The sequence below is a fragment of the Anser brachyrhynchus genome (assembly GCF_964034855.1).
Source record: "Anser brachyrhynchus genome assembly, contig: SCAFFOLD_39, whole genome shotgun sequence".
In the NCBI taxonomy this organism is placed as follows: domain Eukaryota; kingdom Metazoa; phylum Chordata; class Aves; order Anseriformes; family Anatidae; genus Anser; species Anser brachyrhynchus.
The window spans coordinates 1-26,079 of record NW_027663823.1 but is presented as its reverse complement, the minus strand read 5'-3'; the positions used below and the strand labels follow the sequence as shown (position 1 = coordinate 26,079).

The 26,079-nt window shown below is 41.4% G+C and overlaps 1 protein-coding gene across 1 annotated transcript; it reads right to left on the bottom strand.

Annotated features, from left to right (window-relative positions):
* Positions 1-1,140: 1,140 nt before the first annotated feature.
* LOC308186777 (neuropeptide S receptor-like) lies at positions 1,141-23,796 on the bottom strand. The gene is made up of 7 exons (XM_080608953.1): positions 21,263-23,796; positions 20,234-20,327; positions 15,295-15,496; positions 6,240-6,316; positions 4,243-4,335; positions 1,961-2,141; positions 1,141-1,837 (listed from the first exon to the last, which is right to left on the bottom strand). Exons 1-7 carry the CDS (start codon positions 21,338-21,340, stop codon positions 1,744-1,746), a joined length of 819 nt encoding a protein of 272 aa, XP_080465079.1. The 5' UTR covers positions 21,341-23,796; the 3' UTR covers positions 1,141-1,743.
* Between the last annotated feature and the right edge of the window lie 2,283 nt (positions 23,797-26,079).

The following is a 26,079-nucleotide window of genomic DNA, read 5'->3' as shown; positions in this document are numbered from 1 at the left end:
ATCAAGGGGCTGGAGCACCTCTCCTATGAAGACAGGCTGAGGGAGTTGCAGTTGTTCAGCCTGGAGAAGAAAAGGCTCCTATCAAGTCTATGAACTCCGCTAAATGTCCAAAAATAGGCAACCAGTGTATTTGTATCAAATGGAAAAATAAAAAACAAAGAAAAGCCCATATCATTATGAAGCTTAAACCAACCAGTCCATTTTTGGGAATGTTATGAGAGGCCCACAAAATAAATGTTGTCTAGTTCTTACATACAATCTATGCAAGGTAGCTGCAGTAAAGGGTGGTGGGGATTCGTGGTTTTAATTAAGCTGGTACTGAAATTGAGATGTAACAGAACTTCATCATAATAAAAAGAGAAACCTTACTTATTTTCTTGACAATGTAAAGTCCTATGATTCTATATATCTCTTACTTAGGAAAAAAGATTTTTGTAACATAGGTAATTAAATCAATTTTATTCAGTTCTTGTTTTGCAGTGAACAAACCCAGTGTAAAGAGTCATTTAAAAAAAAAAAAAAGCTGTTTAAATAGATTCCACTTGAGTAAGATTGCTAATTTTGCACAGAGAGGAGTAAAACCATGCCATGCAGCTGGTTAAAGTGCATTATTATGCAAACACTTCAAGCTGCCTTATAGTAAAATGAGTGTTGAAATCAATAGCTTTCACCCAGCTGCTAAACCCATTTGAGACCATTTGTCTTCAAACCCAGGGGCTTGGGGAAGGGGATGTCCCTTCCAACCCCTACAATTCTGTGATTCTGTGATGTCCCAATAGCTAGGGGCGTTTTACAGCAAAGCTCTGCCTGGCGGCTGGTGCTCTGTGGACCCTACAAGGAATACACAAGGCTGGATCATCAACACAACTTCTCCTGAATGTCATATGAGTTTTAAAATTTCACCCAGGCCTTTCTCCACCTCTAAAGTTCCCTAACAGCATACATGGTTCCCTCCATGATTTAAGTGGCATGAATAATGTATGTAGGGCATGAGACTGAGAAATGCTGCTGTGTGGTGGCAAGATTGATCTGTACAGCTGGAGTGCCCTGTATGGCAGCTCTCTTTAGGTAGTATAAGCGTAGTATCCCCAAAAGACTGCTTAAAAAGGGAAGGGAAACATGAGCTATGTGGATGGGAGGACCAGCTTGAGCTGAGAAGCACAGCCAGGAGAGGCAGGGGACAGCCACCCAGCCCTGCAGTCCCTTCCTCTCTGGAAAAGAGATTGTAAGTTGTGGTTACATGTGAAGCCAAGATGTAATTACATAGATCAACACTGGTGTGTTATCATTGGGAAAGTGCCTGTGCCTTTATTTTAAGAATGGTCTCCTCCCATAATTATTTGTAAATACTTTTTACTAGTTCTGTGAGTTACATGGTACAATAGATGGCTTTAAGACCCTCTTGAAGAATAGAGAGAAGACTCTGACTAGACACTGTTTAATTTTTTTTTTTTTTTTTTATTTTTTTGCGTTTGGAGTGCATATACATTACAGCTTGCTTGAAAACAGATGGTCAAAATGAGCCATCATGAAAGTGGCATGCAAACCCCACACAGCGAGCTTGGTCCTGGCGGCATGCAATGGCTGAAGATGCAGCGCTAGTCCAAACACTCATGCTGTTCAACAACAACAAGGCACAGGCTCTGTCCAGTTGGCTTGTGCATGGTGTCCTTCTGTGCTCAGGGAAAATCTCCACCCTCCTCGGTACTGGTCCTGGTGTGGCTATGTGGGGCATAATTTGCACTAGATGTATTCTGGTTTGGACAGGACCTGCATCTCCTGCCCTCCATCACTTCGGTCACGAAAGGTTCCCTCCAGCCTTCGTGTTCTTCTTTCCCTAAGGAAAATAAGGAACGGTCAGGATTAAAACAGGAGAGAACAGGTGGAGAGTTTAGCAACTGTGTTTATGTGTTCCCTCCCTTCCTAAGGGATAGTTAGGGTGAGAGTAAAGGAGCAGTACTCGAAGGGCGGGCAGAGGCGATTGCTGAACACGCAGTAGATGAGGGGGTTGATTGCACTGTTCAAGGCTGGCAGGTTCTGAATAATCACGGAGGCAAAGAAGCGCTCTTTGGTCTCAGGGAGGATGTTGAAGTTGTCCAGGATATCAAACAGAAAGTAAGGGCTCCAACAGAGAACAAATGCTGCAACAGAGACAGAGGAAGAGCTTGACATCAGACAGTATAACAATTTAGGGAGTTAATCACAGACACACATAGAGAGACTGTCATAACACAAATATTTTTCATGCAAGAAATATCTCTCCCTATTTGGGGTCTTATTTAAGAGAATAGTTATTAGATTGTGTTTCTATTTGTCTTTATCTTTATTTTAATGCCCATAAAAAAAAGATTATGTGTGCTCCTTTAAGTGTTTAGAGTGCTCCCTCTAGACATATCGAGGCACTCTGAACACTGCACAACACATAAAGGGTAAATAGGTAGCCAGTTAAAGCATCATCACTTATAGAGAAGTGCCCTTTTAATGGTCCCGTGAGTGAGCACCGAGTCTAGAAGCACACAGCACCAAAGTGCCGCTTTGTGACAGCACTGCCTGTCACAGCCACCTGTTAAGAAAAGGCTCTTAAACACCCAGCAGCAAGGCCTGGCACATTCACACCAAATTATAGTAGGCCAACATGTCATTTTGCATGCTGGTTGGAGGTGCTGTGTAGGTGGGGCATGCAGGAAGATTTTCGTGATTCCTGTACTGCTATTTGAGAGGCATATCTGAGGAAGCTAAGAGAAGGCTGCATCATTCGTAGCTTTTGTTTGGAGGGGCTTGAAGTGAAGTGGCCATGGGTTTATCTTTATTTGCAGGAATAGGGAATGAATCTGTTTCTCATAAATTTCTGTCAAATCCTGTCACAAAGGTTATTGAAAATGATGGGACAGACAGGTCACTCAAATTGTAGGCACCTGGGTTGCAAATGTGCAGTTTTCTGTGAGATCAAACATATGTGCTCTCCCTGATGCAAATGAGTCAGCAGAAGCAGAAGTCGTGCTTCCTTTCTTGTTATATTAAGCAGCATCTCTTAGTTGGCGTATAGCTGGGTGCTCGGTGAGTGTGCGAGGAAGAGGTGAGCACTCCTGTTTTCTAGGGTAACCAAACTAATGGTGTCCATGCACAGGTACCAGCAGAACAACAAAGCACAGTGTCAACATGTGGATCATAGCACTGACTGTGAAGAACTTTAGGTGGCTTCAGAGAAAGTCCTGATTGTTAGGTGTCTTAATCTGCTTGCACATTGAGAGATGCTGTGTGCCTGATGTTATCAAGGTCCTTTGAAATATTGAGCACCCCGGTGAGCTCTTGACATCTGATGGCATTGCAATAGCAGCCAGTTCTGACAAAAGCTCTCTCTAACTGTCACACAGAAAAGGTGCTCTTGGTCTTCTGAAAGGCATGAATCACACTGGCATCTCTCATGTCTAAGGACACTACTGCTAACCGGTGAACTAAGCACCTCCAGTAGTAGCTATTATCGTGGTATCAATCAATCTGAATTTTTCCTAGGGTTGGAAAGAGAAATGATCTTTCTTGCAGTGGTAGCTGAAGGTTGTCAGCCCTGGGGAGTAAATAGCTTCTGCCGCCTCCCTGCCCGTCTCTGGCAGCTAATCACAAGCCCTGTGTGACGCTGTCTTTATTTATCAAGATAAAATGTCAGCCTCATAATTCCATCAGGATAATGTCATCTCCCTGGGAGACGGAGGACACCTGCACTGAGTCATACACGGCCTGGTTGGGCAAGGAGAGCTCGTCTTCCCACCTCGACAGGGAACATGCTTCTGACATCAAATTCAATTGCTCTGCATCTCTTGCCTCTCCTTCCTTTCCCTGCCCTGCCCCAGCAGCTTATGCAGGCTATATTCTCTAAATCTAGAAGACAACTCAGCTGTCAGGTCTCTTAGCACACTGGATTAGAAGGAGGTGACATCTTCCTTTGCTCTTTTTAGGCAATGTCCCTCCTTTACTTTCATTGCATGCATGAGAGGCTGTGAGATCACTGCACCTGAGGTGTATGTCAAGTGCCTAAAATAGGATCCTATCAGTCAGAGGAGAGCAGGGGACACGGTCAGAAGGCAAGTCAGGGGTTTAAGTAAAGCTCCTTCTTTGAACCACTTAATGCACTTTGTTTGCTGGTGATAGAGGGATCTAAGGAAAACCAGCTTCCTAACTTGAACATCATCCTCCCTCCTTCCCAGCTGCCAGCTGTGAGGCTTTTACTCTTATGTTTTTACTTACCAAGAATAATTACAATGCTGTACTTGATGGCTTTCACTTTTGCTCTGGATATGAACCCACGACTGGTGTAGCCAGCAGAGGAGGTTTTCCCATCTGGGAAGAGAATAGTTCAGTTAGTGAAAGAGCAAGGTTGGTGCATGGATGTGTCAGCAGGCACTTTCACAGTCAGGACAGTGATATGCAGCATGTCCTTCCCCAGTGTAAGGAAGCAGGGGCTCAGTATTTCCTGAAATTCAGATGCTTGCAAGTCTGCTTAAGTTGGACACTCAAAACCTGAGCCCTCCAAAATCAAAAGTGGAAATGTAAGCAAAGGAGATCTCTTGAAGTATTGTGGCAGCTGCATATCCCTGGTCCTCAACACTTGGGCACATGGTCAGGAGAAACACTGATGACATGCCCAACAGTATCAATCTAACAAAAACCATTGGCCATCACAGATGCAAAAATGCAGCTAAAGTGGTGTCATAAGAGAGGTTTTCTGAAAGGAACTGGCAACTGCAGTTAAGAAAACATGAGAGAGAACCTGTCAAAACAGACTACCTGTTCACTTTTTAACTGCATTTCAATTAGATGGATTTTGAAAGCTACATACTCCATTCCCTTGACCTCTTAGTCTTTTTGATGCCTTAGATAATCGGTCATGCATTTTACTCTTCATGTTGACTCAGTAATGAAATATGAAATGCTGTTAGGTTAGCTTTTCAGAAATGAAATGTGCCTTGAATTGAGAAACAAATTCTATTCAGTCTTACACCAAGGCTGGTTGATCTAATTTCCTCTGAAGCCACACTAATGTCTATGAGAATCAAGTGCTGTATTTAAATAGCAGTACCAGCATGATTTTAATAATATGCTTGATTTCATTATTAATGTCAATTTGCTGCTCATGTTGCTGGATGAGAATAATGAGGTTCACCATAGTGAATACTTAAGAAGGTTATTTTTTGTCAAAACATATCTCAGCTCCAGTAGTCCGAGCTGAGAACTGAAATTTTAATGAATGTCACTGGAAATAAGTCTGTGTACATGACTTTTGGCACCTCTTACAAAAACAGCATATCCAGGCTTTGTAATTTGCAAGAAAAAAGTGTAAATAAAATTAATGTGGGCTTGTTATCAGTGAAACATGTTATCAGTGAAACATCCAATAGAGAAGCTTGAAAATTGTCCATACTTAATACTTCTGGAAATTACTTGACTTCCAGAGCAAAATATACCTCTTGGGTGAGGAGAATGACATTTTTTTTTTCAAGGCTAGTTGATACTTATTGTGTCACGAAGGCAAGATAATTAGAAATGGGTCCTGTTCAAGCATTTCAATGGAGGAATAAATCTTTTCAAGATTATAGTTAACAGATGTCAGGTTATGATGAAAGGATATCTGAGTAGGCACAGCAACACGTTTGGACATTTCCTCCTAAAACAGCCATGATCCTACTTCAGGCAAGTATTGGCAGCTTGGTCACCATGGTCTGATGTGTCACCACTCCCCACTTAGCTGCACTAACTACTTGTGTGCACTGCAGTCTTTGAGTTGTGTTGTAAAAAGGATTAGTGTAAATGAACATACTTCATAACTAACAGGAACGTCCTCTGGCAAGTGAGGTTCTTGTAACGATTTGTGGTCAGACTCCTTGGTCTTGACCAAAATCCAAACTTGCAAAGGCATGTGAAAACACTGCAAAAGTTTTATCTAAGTGTCTGCTATAAAATAAGTCATTTTAGAAATGAGCAAAGTTCTCAGATCTAGGATTCTGAGTTCTAGAATAACGATTTTTACCTTTTATTTCTCTCCTTGCAGATGTTTTCTATAATTTCTTGAAAGCAGATTTAGTGTCAAGTGTGGAAAAGAGTTATGAATCAGCAGTTTCTATAACCAATTCCCACCGCAGTGATGGGGTCCCAGCTCAACACCACATGTGTGGGCATTCCCAGATTTGATAGGACTGGCCAGATTCAAATCATGCGTCTGGAGACACCTGTGTGCTGACACTCACCAGGGCAGCTGGATATAATGACAGACTGAGCTTTGCTCTTCATCCAGATGGTTCGAATCACGATTGAGTATATGATGCTACAGAAGGGAAAGAGTCATTGATATTATGAAGCACAGTAAACTTAACTGACATCTTGGTCATTCATGCTCTGTCAATATACTTATCGATGTGTAAGGAGCTCACGAAGATGACAGAACTTCATAAGAATTATAATAATAGTAATGACAACAACAATAGTAAATTAAATATGACTGTCCCAAAGTACTTCTCAGAAGCAGACCTGAAGAGTTTTCACAATGGAGATTGTTATCATTGTCCAGGCTTTGCAGGTGTCAAGTCTGAGGTTCAAAGCAATGGCATGGCTTGGCCAAGATCTCTCAGACAAGAGTTCTTTGGGGATTTTGAGCTGTCTGAGGCCAAACATGTCTGGTTACCTGCACCAGGCAGGAGGCACCTTGTCCTGCACTGGGAAGTGCTCGTGAGTGCTTTACATGGGAGCTGCAAGGAGGGAACTCACCCTGAAATGGTGGAAGCAAGAGGAGGGACCTGTTTTGGATGTGTACCCAGCTCTGATCTGGTGTTATTTTGGGAATATGAAGATGATGAATAGTATGGTACCCTGGGGAAGGGAATGGGGCACAATCCATGAGAATGTTAAGTACCATGGTGCTAACTCTCACCTCTTGAGGTCCTGGGACTGAAATTGAGGAGCACAGAAATGTCAGGTATATGGGAAGATTTAGGTGATTCAAAACCAGATCCACTACAGTTTGCATATTTAGAGGGGAATATGCATATAATTTTGATGGGAAGGATGGACAGTGCTCCAGTCCACAACAACCATGGATTGCTATGGTCTCTGCCTAGGTGGTAACTGTGGGATTCTATTCCTTTAACATAGAACAGATAAAAATAGTTCCTCTCAGCTCATGAGCTATTTGAACCCACGCCCCGGATGAGGATATTACCTCTGAAGCAGTTAAAAAGAAATATTAGGCCTTGCTCTGTGTGCCTTTTTACCTGAAAGTTTGGATAATGTGCAGCTAAAATCACTGAGCAAGAGCATGCCTTTGACTGGTGACTTCCTCTTTAGTCTGCTAAGGAAGATGAAAATAATTTTAAAATATTTCAGCTAATGCACTTGGGTTGCCGTATTTTCCTGACATAAAAACCAAGCATCACAACAGAAGTCATCGTGTGCCATTTGCCAGTAATCCACAGTGTTTTGGGGTAACCTTGGGCAGCCTGACCATTAATTGCTGTAGACCTTAGCACTGAGCCTGTGAAAAAGGTACAGCTCTAGAAATTATTGCAAGGTGTTTTATAGAGATGAAAAAAAAATTTCTTACTGTCATACAGCTTATTTTTGTTGTCAGAAGAGACATTATTTTTACTAGAGCTTTCAGACTGATATATGAGCCTTTCCTATAGCAACCTCAATTCTTAGCCACGCTTGCAAAAGCAGTATTTGTGCATCCTGGGGGTTTCCTTTCTGTGCAGGTTTGGGATATCTGGTTCCCAGGCTCAGGATGTGAGAGATGGAAATTCAACGTGCAGACTGGGCTGTGCAGCAGAGCAGTGTTGTACTCACCCAGCAAGGATTTTTCATGCATCTGCCACAGACACCATCTTGCCTCCCTTAATCCCTTCAAAGGTCCAGCATGGCTCCCAGCTGACTTGAATATTTTCCTTTTATCTCCTGGCTTTTCAAGAGCCTGTTTGTTTATCAGCCAGCACACTTGAAAGTTTCTGTGTACTTTGCACTGACAATGGTTGAAAATTCATGTATCATTTCTCCTTTGATTGTTCCAATGAATCAGAATCTATTATGATGATAATTGTTTTTATCTTGAGAAAACTTCAGCCAGCTCCTGCAAGACCTGCTTCTATTTTATCTCCAGCCTGCTATCTCTAGCCTGACCTTTTTATTTGCAGTCAGAACAATATCCCCTCTGACAAAGATCTCTGTGTGTCCAGCAGGACACATTCAGAATTGCCCAAGTACCAGGACAAAGCAGCCCAACTCTGTACTCGAAATATTCAGACTCTGTCCTGCCAGCCAGGTACCACAAGGATTGAATTAGGAAAGCAGGCTCTCCACTTGCTTTCCCTCCTACCCTAGAAATCCTGCCCTCTTGGCTGCAGTCTGGTAAGAGCAGCCCTTTCACAAGGTGCAGTTGTACCAACTTGATTTTTCACACACTGGTCAAGCAACGTAGTGCCAGGTCCTAGAATACACTTGATATTTCATATGTAAGATTACATACTGTTTCATTTGAATCCTTATTTTTTTAGAAGTACGGGGGAAACATTAATTCCTTGTTTAATCTGGTGACTCCTACAGTGCTGTCAACATAGTGGATTTGTATTGGTATTTTTGCCTCTGTTCATCTTTCTTTTCTCTATAGCTGGATCTATGGGAGTCTGCTTTACTAGAAGGAGACCAGAGGTGGCACAGCAGTGCTCAGGGTGGGTGTCAGGGAAGAGGAGTCACTTAGCAGGTTAGGTATGCTTCCTAGTGACCACAGTTAAGCCTTCATCTCTCTGGGATTCCAGATGGTATTACTGCCTAATCTCTATTTTCCAGACTTTCCAGAAATATGTCACACAAAACTTATGATCGTAAGAGGCATCTCTGTGTGTGTGTGTGTGTTTCAAAGCCAAAAAACCAACCACAACAACAAAAAACCCACCCCCAAACTACAACAAAACAAAAGAGCACTTACAGAACAGAAGTTGTATTTTTCTTACAAGAGAAAAGCAGTTTTGTTTTGTTTTCCCAGAATGGACTTGTAGCTTCTTTCTTTCTGTACAAGGTGGTTGCAGGAGGAAGAGATGGTCAGTGACATCTTAAAGGGTGGGAACAAATTCCCACTTGATGGTAAATGAAGTGGCAGATGAAAAAAGAGAGGTACAGATGAGAGATGGTATTCAGATGAACGGGAGATCCAGATGTCAAATATTTTTGTGTCTGTAAGTGCTTAGTCTTCCAACTCTAACTGGGGATTCTTGGGTGCTATATAAATGTGTTGTAGTCATAATGCATACTGTGATACTGAAATATTATATTGTTTATTATTTTATTATTGAGTTGTTGTGGCCTATTATTTGCAAGTAAGGGACTAATGAAAGGGAAGAAAGAGATCAGATGTAGTAGTCACATCTGGATGGAAAAAGAAACCAAACCATTTTGAGAAGGAGTCACTCAGGCTATGAAGACCATAGGACAGAAGGGGCATGCTGTTCATATGAAAATGCAATGATTTTTCTAGCCCTGATAAGAAGCATATGTGTAGAGGTGGCAGAAAAATATAAGAATATGATATAACTCAGCAAATTAAATGCATTGCACCTCCAAAAGCAATTTAGATTGATCCAAATTCTGAAGGACTGAGATGCATGTTCACCTTTGCATGTTATTAGTTAATGGTGTTGGTTAATTTGACCCCATTGGTAATTTTGGCAGTCTTTGTCCATATGAATAACTAACTTAAGGCATTTCCTAGCTCACTTCTGTTTTGGAAAATAAAATGTCCTCTGGTAAACCTACATATTGATATTAACAATCGTAAGAATCATAGATCTATCCACTCTTTAAATTTTTTTTTTTTTTTTTTAATATTTGATTACATCGTCATAGCATCCCATCCAGGCTCAGTATTTCCTATTAAAGTGAACCATTACAATGGCAAAAAGTACACTGAAGCTCCTTGTTAATTGCTTGTATTTATCATCCAGCATTGTCTATTGTTCATCATACTTTAATTGTTCAAAGGGATGCAGCTGCATTGTGTTTTATTGTAGCTAATTTACAGCACTATTTATCCAAAGACAAAAAGCCTATGTAACTTCATCCAGACAAACCATTGTAGGCATACGTAATGGGTAAGTGAATAGACAGGCAAATATTAGAACATATGTGTAAGATCTAGACTTTTTTGTTTTGAAATGGAAATTGCAGGCAAAATGATTGTGCTCATCGAATCAAGCTCAAAATAAGACCTTTGAAATTTTTATTAATATAATTTTTATTTGATTTGATTTAATTCAGATAAATACTTTTCATTTCATCTACTCATCTTTTCATTGTTATGCCTTAATTTTAGTTCCATATTTTTCCTTTCAGCTGATTTTTTTTTTCCTTTCTGACTATTTTTCTTCTGCTCCAAAACACATGTTCTCTTTGGAGTTTTGATTTTAAACAGCAGATGGACATTTTTTTTCCTCTGTACTTTAAGAGGAACTTCTGCATTTTTTTTGTAACTTGAATTTGGACTTATATTAGATGAATGTCGAGATATTGCATTTATCAGGTTAAAATACATAAAACATATTTGACTTTCATGAAAAAAAAAGCTAAAAAGAAAAATCCCTTATAGACTCTGACTTTCTGAATATCCAAGTGACAAAACACGATTATGTTTTGGCACAGATCAGAGAGTAATGATGTAGAACGGAAGCCCAGTAACTTTCCTGTCTCCCCATCACAGAACCAGATAGGCCAGGTGCAAACCCTTGCAGGAAGAAAATCTGTAATCTTGATGTGATGCATGTTTAGCAGTGGCCCAGAGGTATTCGAGTATCACAGGTACCATTCTGAGATATGCTTGGCATTTCATGGTGCAGGAGAAATGGTGTTGGTTGTCACTGATGAGACTTGTCCGTGAATAGGTGAGAACAAATTAGGCAGGTGGCCTAATTTATTTTTCTAAGCAGTCTGTTTTTTTGGAAGGTAGACAATATTAACTGCAGAAAATAATAAATTAACAAAAAAAAAAAAAGTGGTAGAGTAGCCCAAATAAGAGGCGTCCCTCTTATTTAGAGCCACATCTTCAAGCGCTATAAGGAAGAACATGATAAAAGATATTTGCCTCTCTCTGACCAGAACTAAGGAAGAGGAGTGGAGCTTTAATATGAAAACAACAAATGCTCTCCCCTGTTCTCAGCTCTCAAAGATAACCATGTACTTGGGTTAAAAATCTCATTAGTGCTTTTCATTCCCTTTCCATTATTCAGATCCTGTTCATTTGTATTACAATTGGGTTAAAAATTCCCCACAAAACCACAAGCTGTTTGATCACTGATTGCTCTAGTTTAGAAGAAGTGGTGGTGAGAACAGACCTCTCGAGTATGGAAATCTTTCAGGACTGTTGTCGTTTTGTTCACAGATTGCCTTTTTATATATATAATTAAAAAATAATAATAATAAAAGGCAGATTGTTGTTTTCTTATGGTTCATATTTTGGCCTGGATTCTATAGGGTTTGCTCACATAGTGTCTGGGGAGTTTGCTCACCAGTGGAAGGGATTTCTAGGCTGAACATAAAGGTTGTCAGCTAAATATTGTATCCCTTGTGCCGCAGTTTTATGAACGATGCATCTCTTGTGAGTTACTGACTGTGCCAGGAGCATGTGAAATCAGCTTTGTGGAGAGCTGGAGGATGATGAGAGAAGTTTAAAAGATGACAGTACCTGGGCTATAGCAACAGAAAACTGTGCAGCCAGAGCATCAGATCCATGTGGAATTAATTTCTGCGGCTGAAAAGTAAGGTTTTATCCTTTGTATGCACTTTGGATGGATAGTGCCAAAAAACTGCTGCTGTGGGTGAATTGTTTTGCTCTGGAGGTGAGGCTTTCTGCAGATGCAGGTGGCAGAACTAATTAAGAATTAACTCTGCCAGACAGTGTCCCATATTGCATTGGGCAACCACCGTGCAGTTAGGTCGGAGTACTTCAGAAGAGAAAATAAAGGAGCTGTGCAAGCAAATCAAGTTATTGCAGAAAAGGTGTGCAGCCTGCACTCTAAGGCTTTGCTTCCTCACTAAGCACTTGACTGCTGCCTTATTCACAATAAATTAATATTTCATATATGAATTCATTTTATATATGAATTTAATATGAATAAACCTGCTTCTTAGAAACTGTTACTTGACTTTTCAGTTGCACATTTGTGGATCATCTCTCCATTGTCACATTACAGCCTTATTCTTTGTAACATCTTCACCTAAAGACCACTAAATTCAGAAACCACAAAACGCCTTCCTCTCTTGACTAAATAACACCTCTCATTTGTATAATTAATCTTTCAACAGAGTAATGCACATCCACTACATCCGGACATTGTGCCTGTCCTCTCTCTCTTGCTCACTCCTCTGAAACAGTGTCTTGTTTGTGACCAGTCTGAAAGAGCATCTGGAGGTATGTGGTGGAACAGGGATTTTGCAGAGAAATGGAGTCCCTGCAGACAATAATGGCAGTTCTTGCTGCTCTTCAGCTGCAAACTGCACATCAGAATATTTATATGCTGCAGTCATATTAGGTGGATTAGTTTTAAACCTCTGGACTGACAAACAATTTTAAAGAAATAGGTGTTGTCTCTTGAGGCTGCATTAGCAGAGGTCCTGAAGATGTGTCGGATGGGATTTTGCAACCTTTACTTGTATGCTTGAATAGCCAAAACTTGAAAACATGGCTTTAAAAATAGCCAGTTCTTTCTAAACTGTGTGGTATTTGTTCACAATGCTTCTGCTGATGGTCATCCTCTTTGTCTACAGCTCTAGACATCCCTCTCTATTCTGAAGGAAATAATATAATTGACAACAAATAAGTGGCCATAAAGCATCCTTCCATGGCCCACCTGCTTCCATCCTCCTAGTGCCCAGCACCACTTAAGACCTGTAAAAATTTTTTCTTCTTGCTGGCAGGGAGGTGGGAGAGCCTGTGCTGGTATACACTGAATCAGGGACATGTTTGAATCAGGAGCAGGCTCTGCCCCATGACCCTGAGGCCAGTGTTTGAGGTTCCTGCCCTGCCATAAGCTTCTCATGTGGAAGTCACTTAAGGTTAAAGCTGCAGAAATTTTAGGATGTTTTGTTCATCTCTCAGCTGTCAGGGCAATCTTATGAAATGCTGGTTTCACTGCCTTTCCCTTTCCCCTCATGTCTTCATCACCTTCTCGCTTCTGGAGATTTACAGTAAGTCAAGTCACACATTTCTGGCAGGGAGGAGAGGGAGCGTAATGTCAGCAAATCAGAAAAAAATGTTGCTATGTAGCTTGCCTGTCCTTGGGAAAAACAAACAAACAAACACTTTTATACTCCAATAAAAGAAGGATTGTCTGTCATAGAAAATGTATGGATCTGTAAGTCTGAGCATGAAAGAGATGTTTTACACACCGGTGGAATGATAGATAAGTTGTCAGGCTGCTGGCCTTTTCCCTGAAACACTTAAGATGCTGGGTATAATTTCCTGCTTGCTAACTGTTTAAAAATTTCAAAACAAATCTCCTCCAGAAGTGATAGACAGCCTCAAAGTTTTCTGGTGTTATTGCTTTTACCATTAGATTGTGTGTGTGTGTTTGTGTTTATTCTTTCTGCTGGCAATAACAGGCTGCAGATTCACCCACATTTTTACTTATTCCCAAGAATACTTTTTGGTTTATTTAAGACTAGTCAAGCTTTAAGATACAGGAAAAAAAAATACAAAGAGAAATGGTCCTGTCTAAGAACAAAGAGCAATTGGATAACCTAGAAGCTGTTTTTCTCTATTCTATGATGCCCTTTCTTTAAGGAGAAATTTTAATGATTTTGTTCTTTGTCTGTGCATTCTGCACAAGAATGGGAAGTTTAGCAAACTGATGTGTTATAATCAAAATATAGAAGTCATCCCTTCTCTTTAGGGAGCAACACTGAGCAATGTTGAAACCATACTAAAAAGTCAGGTAGATGAATTCAAGCACCAAAATTTCCTTGCTCCCATGCTTTTGGTTCTATCAGAGATAAATCTGTTTCTATTAGAAGCTGCGGAACTTAATCTCTGTGATTAAACTTCACAAAATTAAAAGGTATCACTCAACAGGAAAGGAACTAAAACCATGGCATGGTCTTTAATATTTAGCTTATGTAGCTTTTCCTGTCATCACCTAGAAAAGATCAGCATCCCCCCTGCTCCCACCTGAAGTGTTAATGAACAAGAATCTTATAGAAACTTGGTGGTCTTGAAGGTCTTTTCTAACAAAGATGATTCCATGAGACTCATGCCGGGAGTCTCAGACCCACTGGAAAAGCAGAATGACCAAGAGAGATGTCTGACAAACATGCAAACAGAGCTCCTCTCTCATAGCCCAAGTAGTTGTCACCAAGGTATGCAGAAAAAAAGGAGTCCCAGCAAGTCATCTTTACCACTAAGAAGGAGAGATTGACATGAAGAAATTCTATCGTAACCTTGCTACTGAAAGAGAACATAAGGGAAAGAGAGGTGAAGAATATGTCTTCACTGAGAGCACAAATTACTGCCACCAGCAGCCTTTCAAGGCTTTTAGTTACAAAGCTGCGCTCCTCTTCCACAGGAGTTTTTGACTGCTCATTCCAACCGGTAGCTCCTCAGGGCTAGATCATTTTTGTTTAATGTTGGCTAATGGCAGTACCTGAGAGGAAGGCAATAAATTCACTGATAACCAAGCACAGTTTGGGATATTGGCTGAGCTCAGTTTAAAAGGAGATTCTGCTGCAGATCACCTTTGTTCAAATTTCCCATTACAGAATGGGAAGAATTTCATTTCTTTGTATTTTAGCAGTGTTTGACAGCTTCAGACGTTTAGGGATTTCTTTCTGACCCTGATGAAGAAACACTCTTTTAGTACTATGAAACTTGAGAGCACTTTAAGTTAATTTCAGTTTAATTAGCCTGTGTGGTTTCTGTTCTTTTATTAACACAATGTTTTGTCATAATAGCTAGAATAGATTCATACTGTATTTGTAAAGATATATTTCAAGATATTTCAAGATAATTTCAAAGATATATTTCAAGCCTGAAGGTGCAGAGATAAGTGGACATACTTAGTGATTCAATCCTTGTTCAGAAAGAATGTTCCCAGCTATTAATACTGCATGGAGAGCACCCAGGGCAAGCACAGCGACCCGTGCATTACATGATGCAAACCGAAGCCACTATAAGGCAGGTGTGGAGATGAAACCGTAATGAATGAGTGAAAATAAAGCATTAAGCCGACTGCATGCTTGACAGCTTTCATCATGCACTCCCACCAGCGGGCTTACCTGATAATGATCAGTGGAATGAAGTACACCAGGAAAGCAACCACCGTCATGTAGGGTATCCAGTAGGAGTCATCGGGCCAGAGAGCCCAGCACTGCACTTCCCCATTGGAGAGCTGCCGTTTCCCAAAAATAATCAGAGTCGGTATCGAAAACAGGAAAGAGAGGCTCCAGGCCACTCCAATAAGAACTTTCGCCTGTCTTTCTGTTCAACAGATTCAAATAGACAGTGTTAATGGGGTTGCCAATGAGGCTGTCCCTTTGAAGCAGAACTGAGAGAAAGGTGGGGAGGAGCAGACGGTGTGAAGAAAGGTGTTTTCAGTCTGAAGCCAGTTGGTGCTGAGAAGACTGCAAGGGAGTGTGGGGGTTCGTCTCTTTCTCATGGTAAAAAGTCATTTAGTTATGATTTTTTTCAATATTCTTAGGGCCCATTGAATCTGAAACGCTATGGGAAAGGCATGGATGAGGGTCAGCAAGTCAGAAACCTGAGAAGTAAAACATTCCTCTTGGCCACCAAGGCAACTTCATGAACGAGTGCAAGGGACGACAGGCCTGCCCTGAAGCACGTTCGTATCTGGGCACCGCAAAACAGAAGTCAGTATGGAGACAGACGGAAAAGAAGGAGCCTTTGAGCTACAGGTACCTGAGTAAGGTTGAGACCAGGAAGGGCTACTTAAAATATACCTGGGTTGGAGTGTACTGGATGTACTGGAGGGGGGAAATGTCCTCCTTGGAATGGAAAATTAACATTTTGATGTATCTTGTAGGGAGAAGACTCAAAAAAATATTCCCTCTCAGGAAACAGAAAACACATCTACTTAGGGTGGAAACAAAACTGCACAGCCATCTGCTCTTGACCCCAGCTGCAACTCTACTGCCCCAAGGAGAAGTGATGCTGGAGAGCCCAGGCATGTCCTGCAGTTCCCCATGGCATAGTGGGGACCAAACCCAGCTCCAGTTGATGGACACAAGCCCAACCACGCCAAGGGTGGGCAGCTAACCATGCAACAGGGAAACAGGATTGCGGGCTAGTGCTTGAGTGCTCAGCCCTGCTTTGTTTGCTGCAATAGCCATCCACTAAGAGATCCTGCTGGATTTCATGTTGAGGAATGGAAGTTCAAGGATCCCAAAATACTTGGTAGATTTGGGTTACTGTTTCTACCTTTCTCTCGTCCTCCTCTACTGCCAAATGAAGAAAACCAATAGAAAATCAAATGATGCCCGGTGGCTCCTATGGAATTTTGTAAAAATCAACATGCTGGAGAAAACAGCCCCAAAGATTTAATTTTGACAAATATGTAGCTTTTGGTAAAATCTCTAACTGAAAAGTATGGAGAGGAGGGGCTGATCTGTGGAGTATCAGTGATTCTCAACAGCAGTTATTCCCCCCGCCCCCCGGAGTCATATTGCTACAGAAACAGATGGGGACAAATTTTTGATTTGGGAAGCTTTGGTGCTGAAATACTTTATTGTCCTTCTTGTCTACAAAATACCTGGAGTTGTGTGTGAAACAGAAAATCATTTTAAATTATGTATATCAAGAAGAACATCTTTTCTCCTTGAAGCTCAAAGAGCAATATAAAAGCATGTGGGAGAAGCATTCAAAAAGTAATTTTATGCTTTATAAAACATCACTTGCAAATATTCATTTATCCTGCTCATCTTTAAATGCTACCCACGTTCAGCAAAATACGGTCTTGCTAATCCAGGGCTTAAGGGAACTTTGATGACATCCACTAAGTGAGAGGGTTAGATTAAGTCTATAAATATTGCACAAGCAGAGGAGAACCATAAAGTTTCCCAAAGCATAACAGAATAAACTTAACAAAAGGAATATTAACAGCTTTACAAAATATCTCCTGACAGAAAATGCTTTTAGGTGGTGAGGAAGCTACTTAAACAACATGCTACAAGCCTCAATGGGGCCCAAGTGTCTATTTATAAGGGGGAAAGGTCATTCTTGGATAATGTATCTTATTTTTTGCACTGTGTAGCTACACCCTTAATTTGAAGTGAAGTGGGCAATTTGTGCTTGGCAAAAGCGTTGTTTTATCTACACGTTTTAAAAAATTTTAGCTGCAATGTTCATTTATTCTTTTTTTAAAACATTCTTTGTATTTGGTAGAAAATGACCTTGCCAGTCTAAAGGGCTTTACAGGCTACTGGTAACATATGGATAATTTTTTATTTTATTGGGCTAATGTTAATCAGCTGCCTCATAAGCAGGTTTTTTATTATTATTTTTATTTTATTTTTGCAAATGCTCTAGTATGCTCCAAATGCTAGCAAATTCTATAACTAGGGCTATATAAGTTATAGATGGAATAAGTTATAGACAGAATCAAATAAATAACAGATTTCTAATATTCTGTATAATACTCTATATAATATTCTGTATAATATTCTATTCACCCCTGTCAGTATTTTCCTCTAAACATAATATTGCTCTTTATATGGAGAGTTTTCCTTGCTGGAATGGTCAAGATGAACATCCAGCATTAGGAGGAATCTGTCACAAGCTCTTGTACCGACTCTCCTAATGGACCTGTTCATGTCCCCTTCCCTTTTGTTCTGCTTCTTCCATCTGTATATTGCAGCAGTGTATTTTATGCACATCTGTCTGTTCTCAGCTCCATGTGGAGGAGAAGCACCTTCTGGGGGGAGTTTTGCTCCCTACTGCTATCCTGCTGCAATCCTTTCATCAAGAAAGTGCCATTTCAAAATTAGTTTTTAAGTCTGGAGAGAGCTGTTATGATCTCAATGACCTAATGGACTTGAGCATTTGCACCCCAAAACTGTGCAAGGGACAGTTTCCACCTATTTGGGTTCTGTCTTTTAACTCACAGCTAGTAATTAAACACATATACGTATTTAAAATTGTTTTGACATTTTCTAAACAAAATGATTGACTTTTTTTTCCCCCTGAAATGATATTTCAAGGTTACATTATTTCTAAACAGGGTAAAGATAAATAACTCTTTTGTTTCTTGACTGAAGGATTTTGGGGGATGAGCATTTGATTTTGGAAAGAATATACAAGCGTTTACAAGTGTTATTTTCCACCAGTTGACTCACAATTGTTTTTACCATTTCTTTGTGTCATTACCAATGACAAATTCTTGTAACTCTCTTTGTTCTCCATTTGCAAGACAGCTAAGAGCTGCACACATGGTATCTCTGCTAGGAACAGCCGGGTGCAAAAGGCTAGTGTCTATACATACATATTCCAGGAAGTTTCTGTGGTAAATATGCCTCCTTAGATCATTCTTCTGAATTTACCACTGCCTCCTTTTTCCCATTGAAGATATGCAGGTAGCTGCATGATCTTGGCTCCATGACAAGACATTTGTTGGTGGTACCAGCCCTGCTGGAGGCACGTGGTGCTCATCAAGTCCCCTCTTGCCTCCTGGCATGCCAGATCTTAGCAAATCACCCTGAACCACTTGGGCTCCAGTAAAGGTGATAAGGGGAAGAAGGCATGCTTGTTAATCCTCCTAGGCTTATTATCCCTTTGCTCAGCTCCTGTACGACCCATGTTGACCAGGTGACTTTGGCTGGAGTAATAGTGCAAAGAACATCTTTTGCAATCCATGGGGCACAGGAGGAGTGACCCACGCTGTAGTGGGGCAGGATGAGGTTTGAGATCTCTGAGGATTGCATCCCACCAAGTGTAGGAAGAGTCTGATGGAGAAAAAAAACCTCTTCCAATAAGGGAAGAAGAAAAAGAGCTATTGAATGCAATTTGTTCTTTAACCTTTATCAAATTTTCCGTAGCAGCATCAACAACAAAAGTTCATGGATCAACATCAAAATGGTTGGCAAAAAGTACTGAAAAAAATCTTTACTAAGCCCAGGAGGTAATTTAACAATGTTACTTTTCTCCTATGGTGCCCGAAGAAGAAATATCAGTGGGTCTGTCCGGTAGCTAGCCCTGCTCGGCCAGCAGCCAGTGTTTTAGGTGGTTTATGAACCTTCCCCAGCCCAAGGCTATGGGAGCTGCAGAGCAAAACTGCATCTAAAAACCTACTGATATAAAAACTTGGTATCAATCCTTCCCGCTTTGAAAAAGTCAGTCCGCATGCTGGGGAATATTAGGCTGAACTTCACTCAAGTATTTGAAGTTTTCAGGCCTTAGCATCTGCCAGAGCTGCACCACTGCCTGGGCTGTGTTGGATTCATAGGTTTTTAAGGCCAAAGAGGACCATTATTCTGATCCCCTGAATAGAGCAGACTGTCAAAAATCATCATTATTTGGAAACAAAAATAATATTTCTGTCTGATTGCAATGCATCTTCGAGCCACCATGGCTCTCGTAACCGTACCCCTTCCACCTCACCTGCTATTAATATTTTTCACTCAGTGCAGCATTCTTAAATTCAGACTTTAAGCTCTGTAGGAAAGAACTCACATTCTTTAAATTGTATTGCTAAGCAGACAAGGGGTATTTGAGTGCTGCAAAAATAACAGATGGAATTTCAAAACAGAATAAATATCCAAACTTATTTGCTATAGTTTTCGAAGTTCTCTTATCATATCAATTCTCAATACCATATATTCTCTATCCAAATTTTTTTTTTCACGTGAATAGGTAATATAGTTGTTGTATCTCCTACAGACAGCTTAGCTGTACAAGGGTTACCTTTTGCCCATAATACTTTGCTCAAAATGCTGGAAGATAATGAACCCCCTGTACTTTTTAAAATGTCATTTCGTTCTTTGCTAACACAAAGCTTATAAAAAATTGCCAAGGGCTAAGTGCAGCTTAATACATATTGAAGCCACAACTCTTTTGCCATTTGGAGAAATGTAACAGAGTCCAAATATTGCTACAGCAGGAATAAATAATTCATGGCACAAGGTTAATAATTTTGAAAACTTTCTTAGTAAAATGAAACTAGACAATACTATCCACAGCAATAGCAAGACATGGAAATTCTCCTACCTCCTTGCATGAACTTCATTGGATAGACAATGGCATGATACCGGTCTATGCTTAGTGACACGAGGACATAAGTTGAAGCATATAGAAGGACCACCTGGGGCAGAAGGTATAGAAGACAGAAATGAGACACATATATTGCAGAAAATAATGCCAGCTATAGTACCGGTCTAGGGATATTCTAGGAATATATGAAAGCTTTTACGGGAGAAAAGAAAGAAAAAAAGGAGAGGAAAGGAGAGGGAGGGGAGGGGAGGGGAGGGGAGGGGAGGGGAGGGGAGGGGAGGGGAGGGGAGGGGAGGGGAGGGGAGGGGAGGGGAGGGGAGGGGAGGGGAGGGGAGGGGAGGGGAGGGGAGGGGAGGGAAGGGAAGGGAAGGGAAGGGAAGGGAAGGGAAGGGAAGGGAAGGGAAGGGAAGGGAAGGGAAGGGAAGGGAAGGGAAGGGAAGGGAAGGGAAGGGAAGGGAAGGGAAGGGAAGGGAAGGGAAGGGAAGGGAAGGGAAGGGAAGGGAAGGGAAGGGAAGGGAAGGGAAGGGAAGGGAAGGGAAGGGAAGGGAAGGGAAGGGAAGGGAAGGGAAGGGAAGGGAAGGGAAGGGAAGGGAAGGGAAGGGAAGGGAAGGGAAGGGAAGGGAAGGGAAGGGAAGGGAAGGGAAGGGAAGGGAAGGGAAGGGAAGGGAAGGGAAGGGAAGGGAAGGGAAGGGAAGGGAAGGGAAGGGAAGGGAAGGGAAGGGAAGGGAAGGGAAGGGAAGGGAAGGGAAGGGAAGGGAAGGGAAGGGAAGGGAAGGGAAGGGAAGGGAAGGGAAGGGAAGGGAAGGGAAGGGGATGTATTTTCACCCAGATCTTTTTCTGGTCTACAAAATTTAAAGGATTTAATACGTTTTAATTAATCATGTTTAAACTTTAAATGAATACCTTTAGCATTCAGCATTTCTGATGCTATCAAAACGTCTGTACAGCATTTTGTTTGGGTTTATTGCTGTGGGGGCACAAAGCCATGTGAGCTTGGGCGTATAGGGGAGCATGTGGTTCCTGTACCTGTAAGTAGCGGATGACTCTGCAAACGATATCAGGAGCCATGAAATCTCCTGTGTAGCGCCAGATGATGTCAGTCATTATGTTTATGAGTCCCGTGAATGAATCTGCAAAGGAAAGCCACCAAAGCTATGTGAAAAGAAATGCACACAAGGTGCAGTTTAGTCATGGAGGCAAGGAGGATCCTTGGAAAATAGCAGCTCCCCCAGCCTTGAGGGGGATGCTCAAGGAACTGGGAAAACCTGAGAAAGCAATGGAAGTTTGGTGCTTTTTTGGTCTCATTATTTTCTTAATTTGAAGCCTGTCCATTTGGATAGATAAAGTGAGACTGGTGTAAGTGTCAGAGCCTGCAGCTGTGTTTGTGGTGCGGTCAGGGGAGGACTTGTCACTGCCACTGGGGTTGTGGCTCAGGATGGCTGGCATTTAAAGCAGGCTGGATGAGCTGCACCCTAAAAGTGCCTTTTTCTTTCCATTGCTTATAAAAGAATGTGAAGTGACCATCTGAGAGGGCTTCAACAGCCCTAGGCTGGATGTGGACCCTGGTCTACGCTGGCATCTCTACTGAAGATGCCTAAAATTAACTGAGATCAGTTCACCCTTAAATAACAACTTGCTTTTTGTGAATGGAACTACTTAAGAAATCACCCATGGGCATTACTCCCCTGTATACCTAAATGTTTCAGGTCCTTCCACAGAGATGTGGAGGGCCTGATCCTGCAGCACACCAGATATATGCTCCTCCAGTTCACTGCCTCCTCTTAAGACCCCTGAGCTTTTCCATGAGGAGTGGACAAAGTATGATATTGGGAAGGTGTAAGTTAGTGCTTAAGTGTATCGGCTTGTTCTCAGCTGTACCAAATATTGAACTACCTAATGTCTGTTTTACTTCGCTTTTTATTTCACTGCAAAAAGAAATATGTACCTTGTGAAAGCACCCAAGGTGAAATCCAGATGCTGCTGAAATTAGCTGGAGTTCTGTAAGGATTTTATTTGCAAACTTAATTATTTAATAACTAAGCGCACCCTGTCAGCTTAAAGTTAACCTACTTATGTCTGTACTTCTCCTGCAGTCCTCATGCACCAAAATGAACACACCTCAGGCCACCTTTAATTGTTTGAGGAGATCAGAGGAGATATTCCAGTCTTTGTTCTGCTACTTATTGAACAAATGAGCATTTACAGCAATGCAAGTTGTACAAAGGGATTGCAAAAGCTGTTATTGCTCTTGAGCATATTGGCAATATTAAGTCTTGTACTTAAAAGCAGAATAATAAAATCTCTTTCCCTTTAGGACAGGATAAATGTTTTGAGTGCTGTACATAGACACGATGGTGCATCAGTGTAGTGTTGTGCTGCTTACAGTAACACAACACATTGCTCTTCTTGCACAAGTTAACATAAAGGAAAGGAGCAGGCTGGGAAAATATTCTGTGCAATTTGTGAGGAAAAAAAAAAGCTTCAATCCACATTAAAAAAAAAAAATAGAGCAGTGAGGTAAAATGTTTCATTCTGATACCACCATTTTGCACATTTGAGAACTGTCTGTAAAGTTTTATATAATTATATATTATAATTAATCAGAACATTTTGGTTTGAAATGTGTGTTTTTGGAAATCATACATTTCAAAAATTTCAAAACATCTTTTTTTCAAATAGTAAATTGTTTGAACCAATATTTTCATGCAAACAGGTGTGGTTTTGTCAAAATGTGTCTATTTTAATCCCTTTGAAATTCCAGAAATTCTAGACACTTATAGCTGGAAATTGAGATCTCAACTTAATGCTGTAGAAGCAATGATCTGTTTTGCTTTATTGGAAAACTAAGATTTTATTTTTTTCCTGTATCAGTAATCCTTCATCTCCTTTTTCATCCACTCTTGATTTAAAATGAAATTAGAGCAGAAATATTATTGCTGATGCAAGTGAACACAATATTTCCCTACTTGTGGCTTTATCTTATGGCAATTATTTCAATATCTTTCAATTAATTGTTGTTTGTTCTTTCCTCTCCCAGTATTTCCCAATGCTATTTTCTCTCCCTTCTCTCTTCCCTTGCCTCTGGTGGGAGGCTGGGTCAAGGATGACCTCCAGAAGGCCCCTCCAACCAGCATTTCCATGTTCGCAATTCTCACACCTGCTCAAGGCAGCAGGAAATCCTGTTTTGAAACCATGCCTTAAATTTTGCTCATTGATTATAGTCATGGGGGCAATGGATGGCTGTTTCTCTAACGAGTATTACTGGCTTTAAGATTTTATTGAAAAGATTGTAGGTGTCTGTAATTAAGGTGGTCTTTTGAAGAAACCACAGGGTTTTAAAGGGGAAGCATTTTGAAGTGAAATGTATTCTCTAGCAGTGGTTCGAACCCAGCTCTTTCCCTCTCCTTACTCCTGAATTATTGATTCATATTCCTTCTCTCCAGTAATGAAATATTCATCAGTTCAAAGTAATACACATCAATAGAAGTTCACCTCAGGATATCCCCCAGTTTTTGACTGTCTGAGCATCTGCCAAGCAGACAGTAAATGGGGGCTCAGCTCCCCTGGGGAGGAGGAGGATGAGCAGTCTGCTCTTTCACCTTCCCATCTTAACGCTCTCTAGGGAACAGAGAGGCAGAAGGGAAGGCCTCACCTCTCACCTTCTCTGTTCTGACCAGCATTTTGTCATCCCTTTCTGACTCACTTGGGAAGTATCTTGGAGGTGCATGAAGGGTCGGCATCCTGGCAGTCTCTGGGAGGCTGGCTGTGATGCTGCCCAAAATCTCACTTCCAGCTAATGCCTACCTCAGCTGTTCAGTTCGCATCCCGAGTGTGTTTTTAAACTGCAGGTGGCCCCTACTTCTCTGGCTCATGTCATGGAGCAAGTGAATGAGCTTTCACTTACAAATGATGCCTGAAGGTGCTCTCCACCTCACGTGCCATGCAGCTGCCAGCCAGCGCTGAGACTACAGGGGGAATTACCCTGCTGAAGTGAACCCCCTGCATGCTCAGTGTGGATGTCAGCTCCATCTCCTTCACTCTACAGATCTGATCCAGCTGCACTGCAGCAGCTGCCAGTGTAATAGCGATAGACTTAAGTACTTTAAAGACAACTCAAAACTCTCTTTCCCTTTAGAGCCCTTGAGCGGGGTTTTCAGGTGACTGCAGAGGCTTTTTAAGCAAGGTTTAAACTTCCCAGCTGCCTTGTGCTGTCAGCCAAAGCTCCTCACACCTGGTGGTGTAATTTCGGAACACTTTGTGCTGGGTTTCTGAGTCTCTGGGAAGTGCGCGGTGGGCACTTGGCAGAGCACGTGTCCCTGGGCACAGCGCGCCTCTGTGTGCCAAAGCAGATGCAGCCATCTGTGCGCGCGCACCAAATTAGTCAGAGTTCTCAATTCCCTTTAATTATGGAAACACTGCCCCACATAACAACCTCATGCCCTCTGAACTACCAAGTACTGGGCCAATTTTTTCCCCTATCATTTTCTCCAACACATCTGTTATTCACTCTCTACCCAGCTAACTGATTACCCCTATACCAAGCATACATGTGAGCTCCACTGATAAAAGCACCATGTTCGCTTCTTGCCCTGAATGTGCCATTCGTCTTTTTCTTGCTTTCTGTGTCCTCCTTCCTACAGTACCACAACAACCCATTGCAAATTTTTATTAGTGGTTTAGGCAATAAATGTACTGGACATTATTCTTATGGCTCATCATAGCCATGATAATTAGGCTTCATATTTTCCATACCTTCACAGCATTGCTTTAGCCTTCACACGCAGCCTAAATCTGCCAGTGCTCTACATCTGAGACACAGATCATGAATTGCCAGCAGAGCTTTAGTCACCGGTGGATGAGTCCTCCTCACCCATGTATCATCTCAGACGCAATTACAGTCATTATCATTATGTCTTGAAAATCCTTATCTATCATGTTATTTGAATTGCTTTTGCTACAGATTAGTGTTTAGACATCAGCTATTTCACTTATGTGATCTCAGCAGATCACAAGTTCACCTCAAGACATGTCACTGGAGTACATCACTGACATCCGAAATGGTAAAAGCTGGGTATCAGGAACCAATGTAGCCAATAATTCACCCTAAGTCTCACTGTCCCTTTTGCTGATAAAGTTCTCACTGATCCCCACTGAGCTGGTGGCTTGCTCCTTAGGTACCAGTGTTCTCTTATTGTTCTTTCATTTCCCAGGCCAAAGGATACCAACCTCTTCCCTAAAAACAGCAGTGATCAGCCTTCATTCATAACTATGTGTGAGTTTGTCATTGCCACTGTTTTCTTAATACTATTTTTTACCTAGAGGCGTTTGTACTGTGGTTCTCTGCATTCAATGCTAGGCAAGAGTGTGACTACAGGTTCATTTAATTCCTCAGAAAAACAGGAGAAAAATCAATTAATGACATATATCCTCTTTTGATAGAAAATAAAAAATACCAGTAAGTGATAATTTTGGACTTTTAACATGATCCAAAAGCGTATTCACAAAATTATGCAAACAGAATGTTTCCTTGCTAAAGAGAAGATAACAGCACTAATGTGATGCAGAGTGTAGCCGTCTGCTGTTGAGAGGAGGTGGAGTTTCCAAAAACATGATTTAAAAGAAAAATTCCGTGAGACTTCAGTAATAAGAAAAAGTAGAGGGAGGCAGGCATGGAGCAGAGGTGGATTTGCCTGGGGTGCAGAGGGAAGAAAAAGGGGCTGTGGGGTTCTGCACACACCAGGCAGGTCTGCAGCCCCTCAGCTCTTTCCTCCCCATCACCACCATGGCCACAGCCAGTCCTCCAAGGCACAACTCGTACTTGCTTTATGAATCTGCCAGTGTTT

What these genes read in the sequence shown, in the direction of transcription:
- LOC308186777 (XM_080608953.1), bottom strand. Translation starts at nt 21,340, where the DNA reads ATGACTGACATCATCTGGCGCTACACAGGAGATTTCATGGCTCCTGAT. An exon ending in GAGTCATCCGCTACTTACAG is followed by an intron (nt 20,328 to 21,262) that starts GTACAGGAACCA and finishes CTTCTGCCCCAG; the next exon opens with GTGGTCCTTCTATATGCTTC. An exon ending in CGCCTCTGCCCGCCCTTCGA is followed by an intron (nt 1,838 to 1,960) that starts GTACTGCTCCTT and finishes TATTTTCCTTAG; the next exon opens with GGAAAGAAGAACACGAAGGC.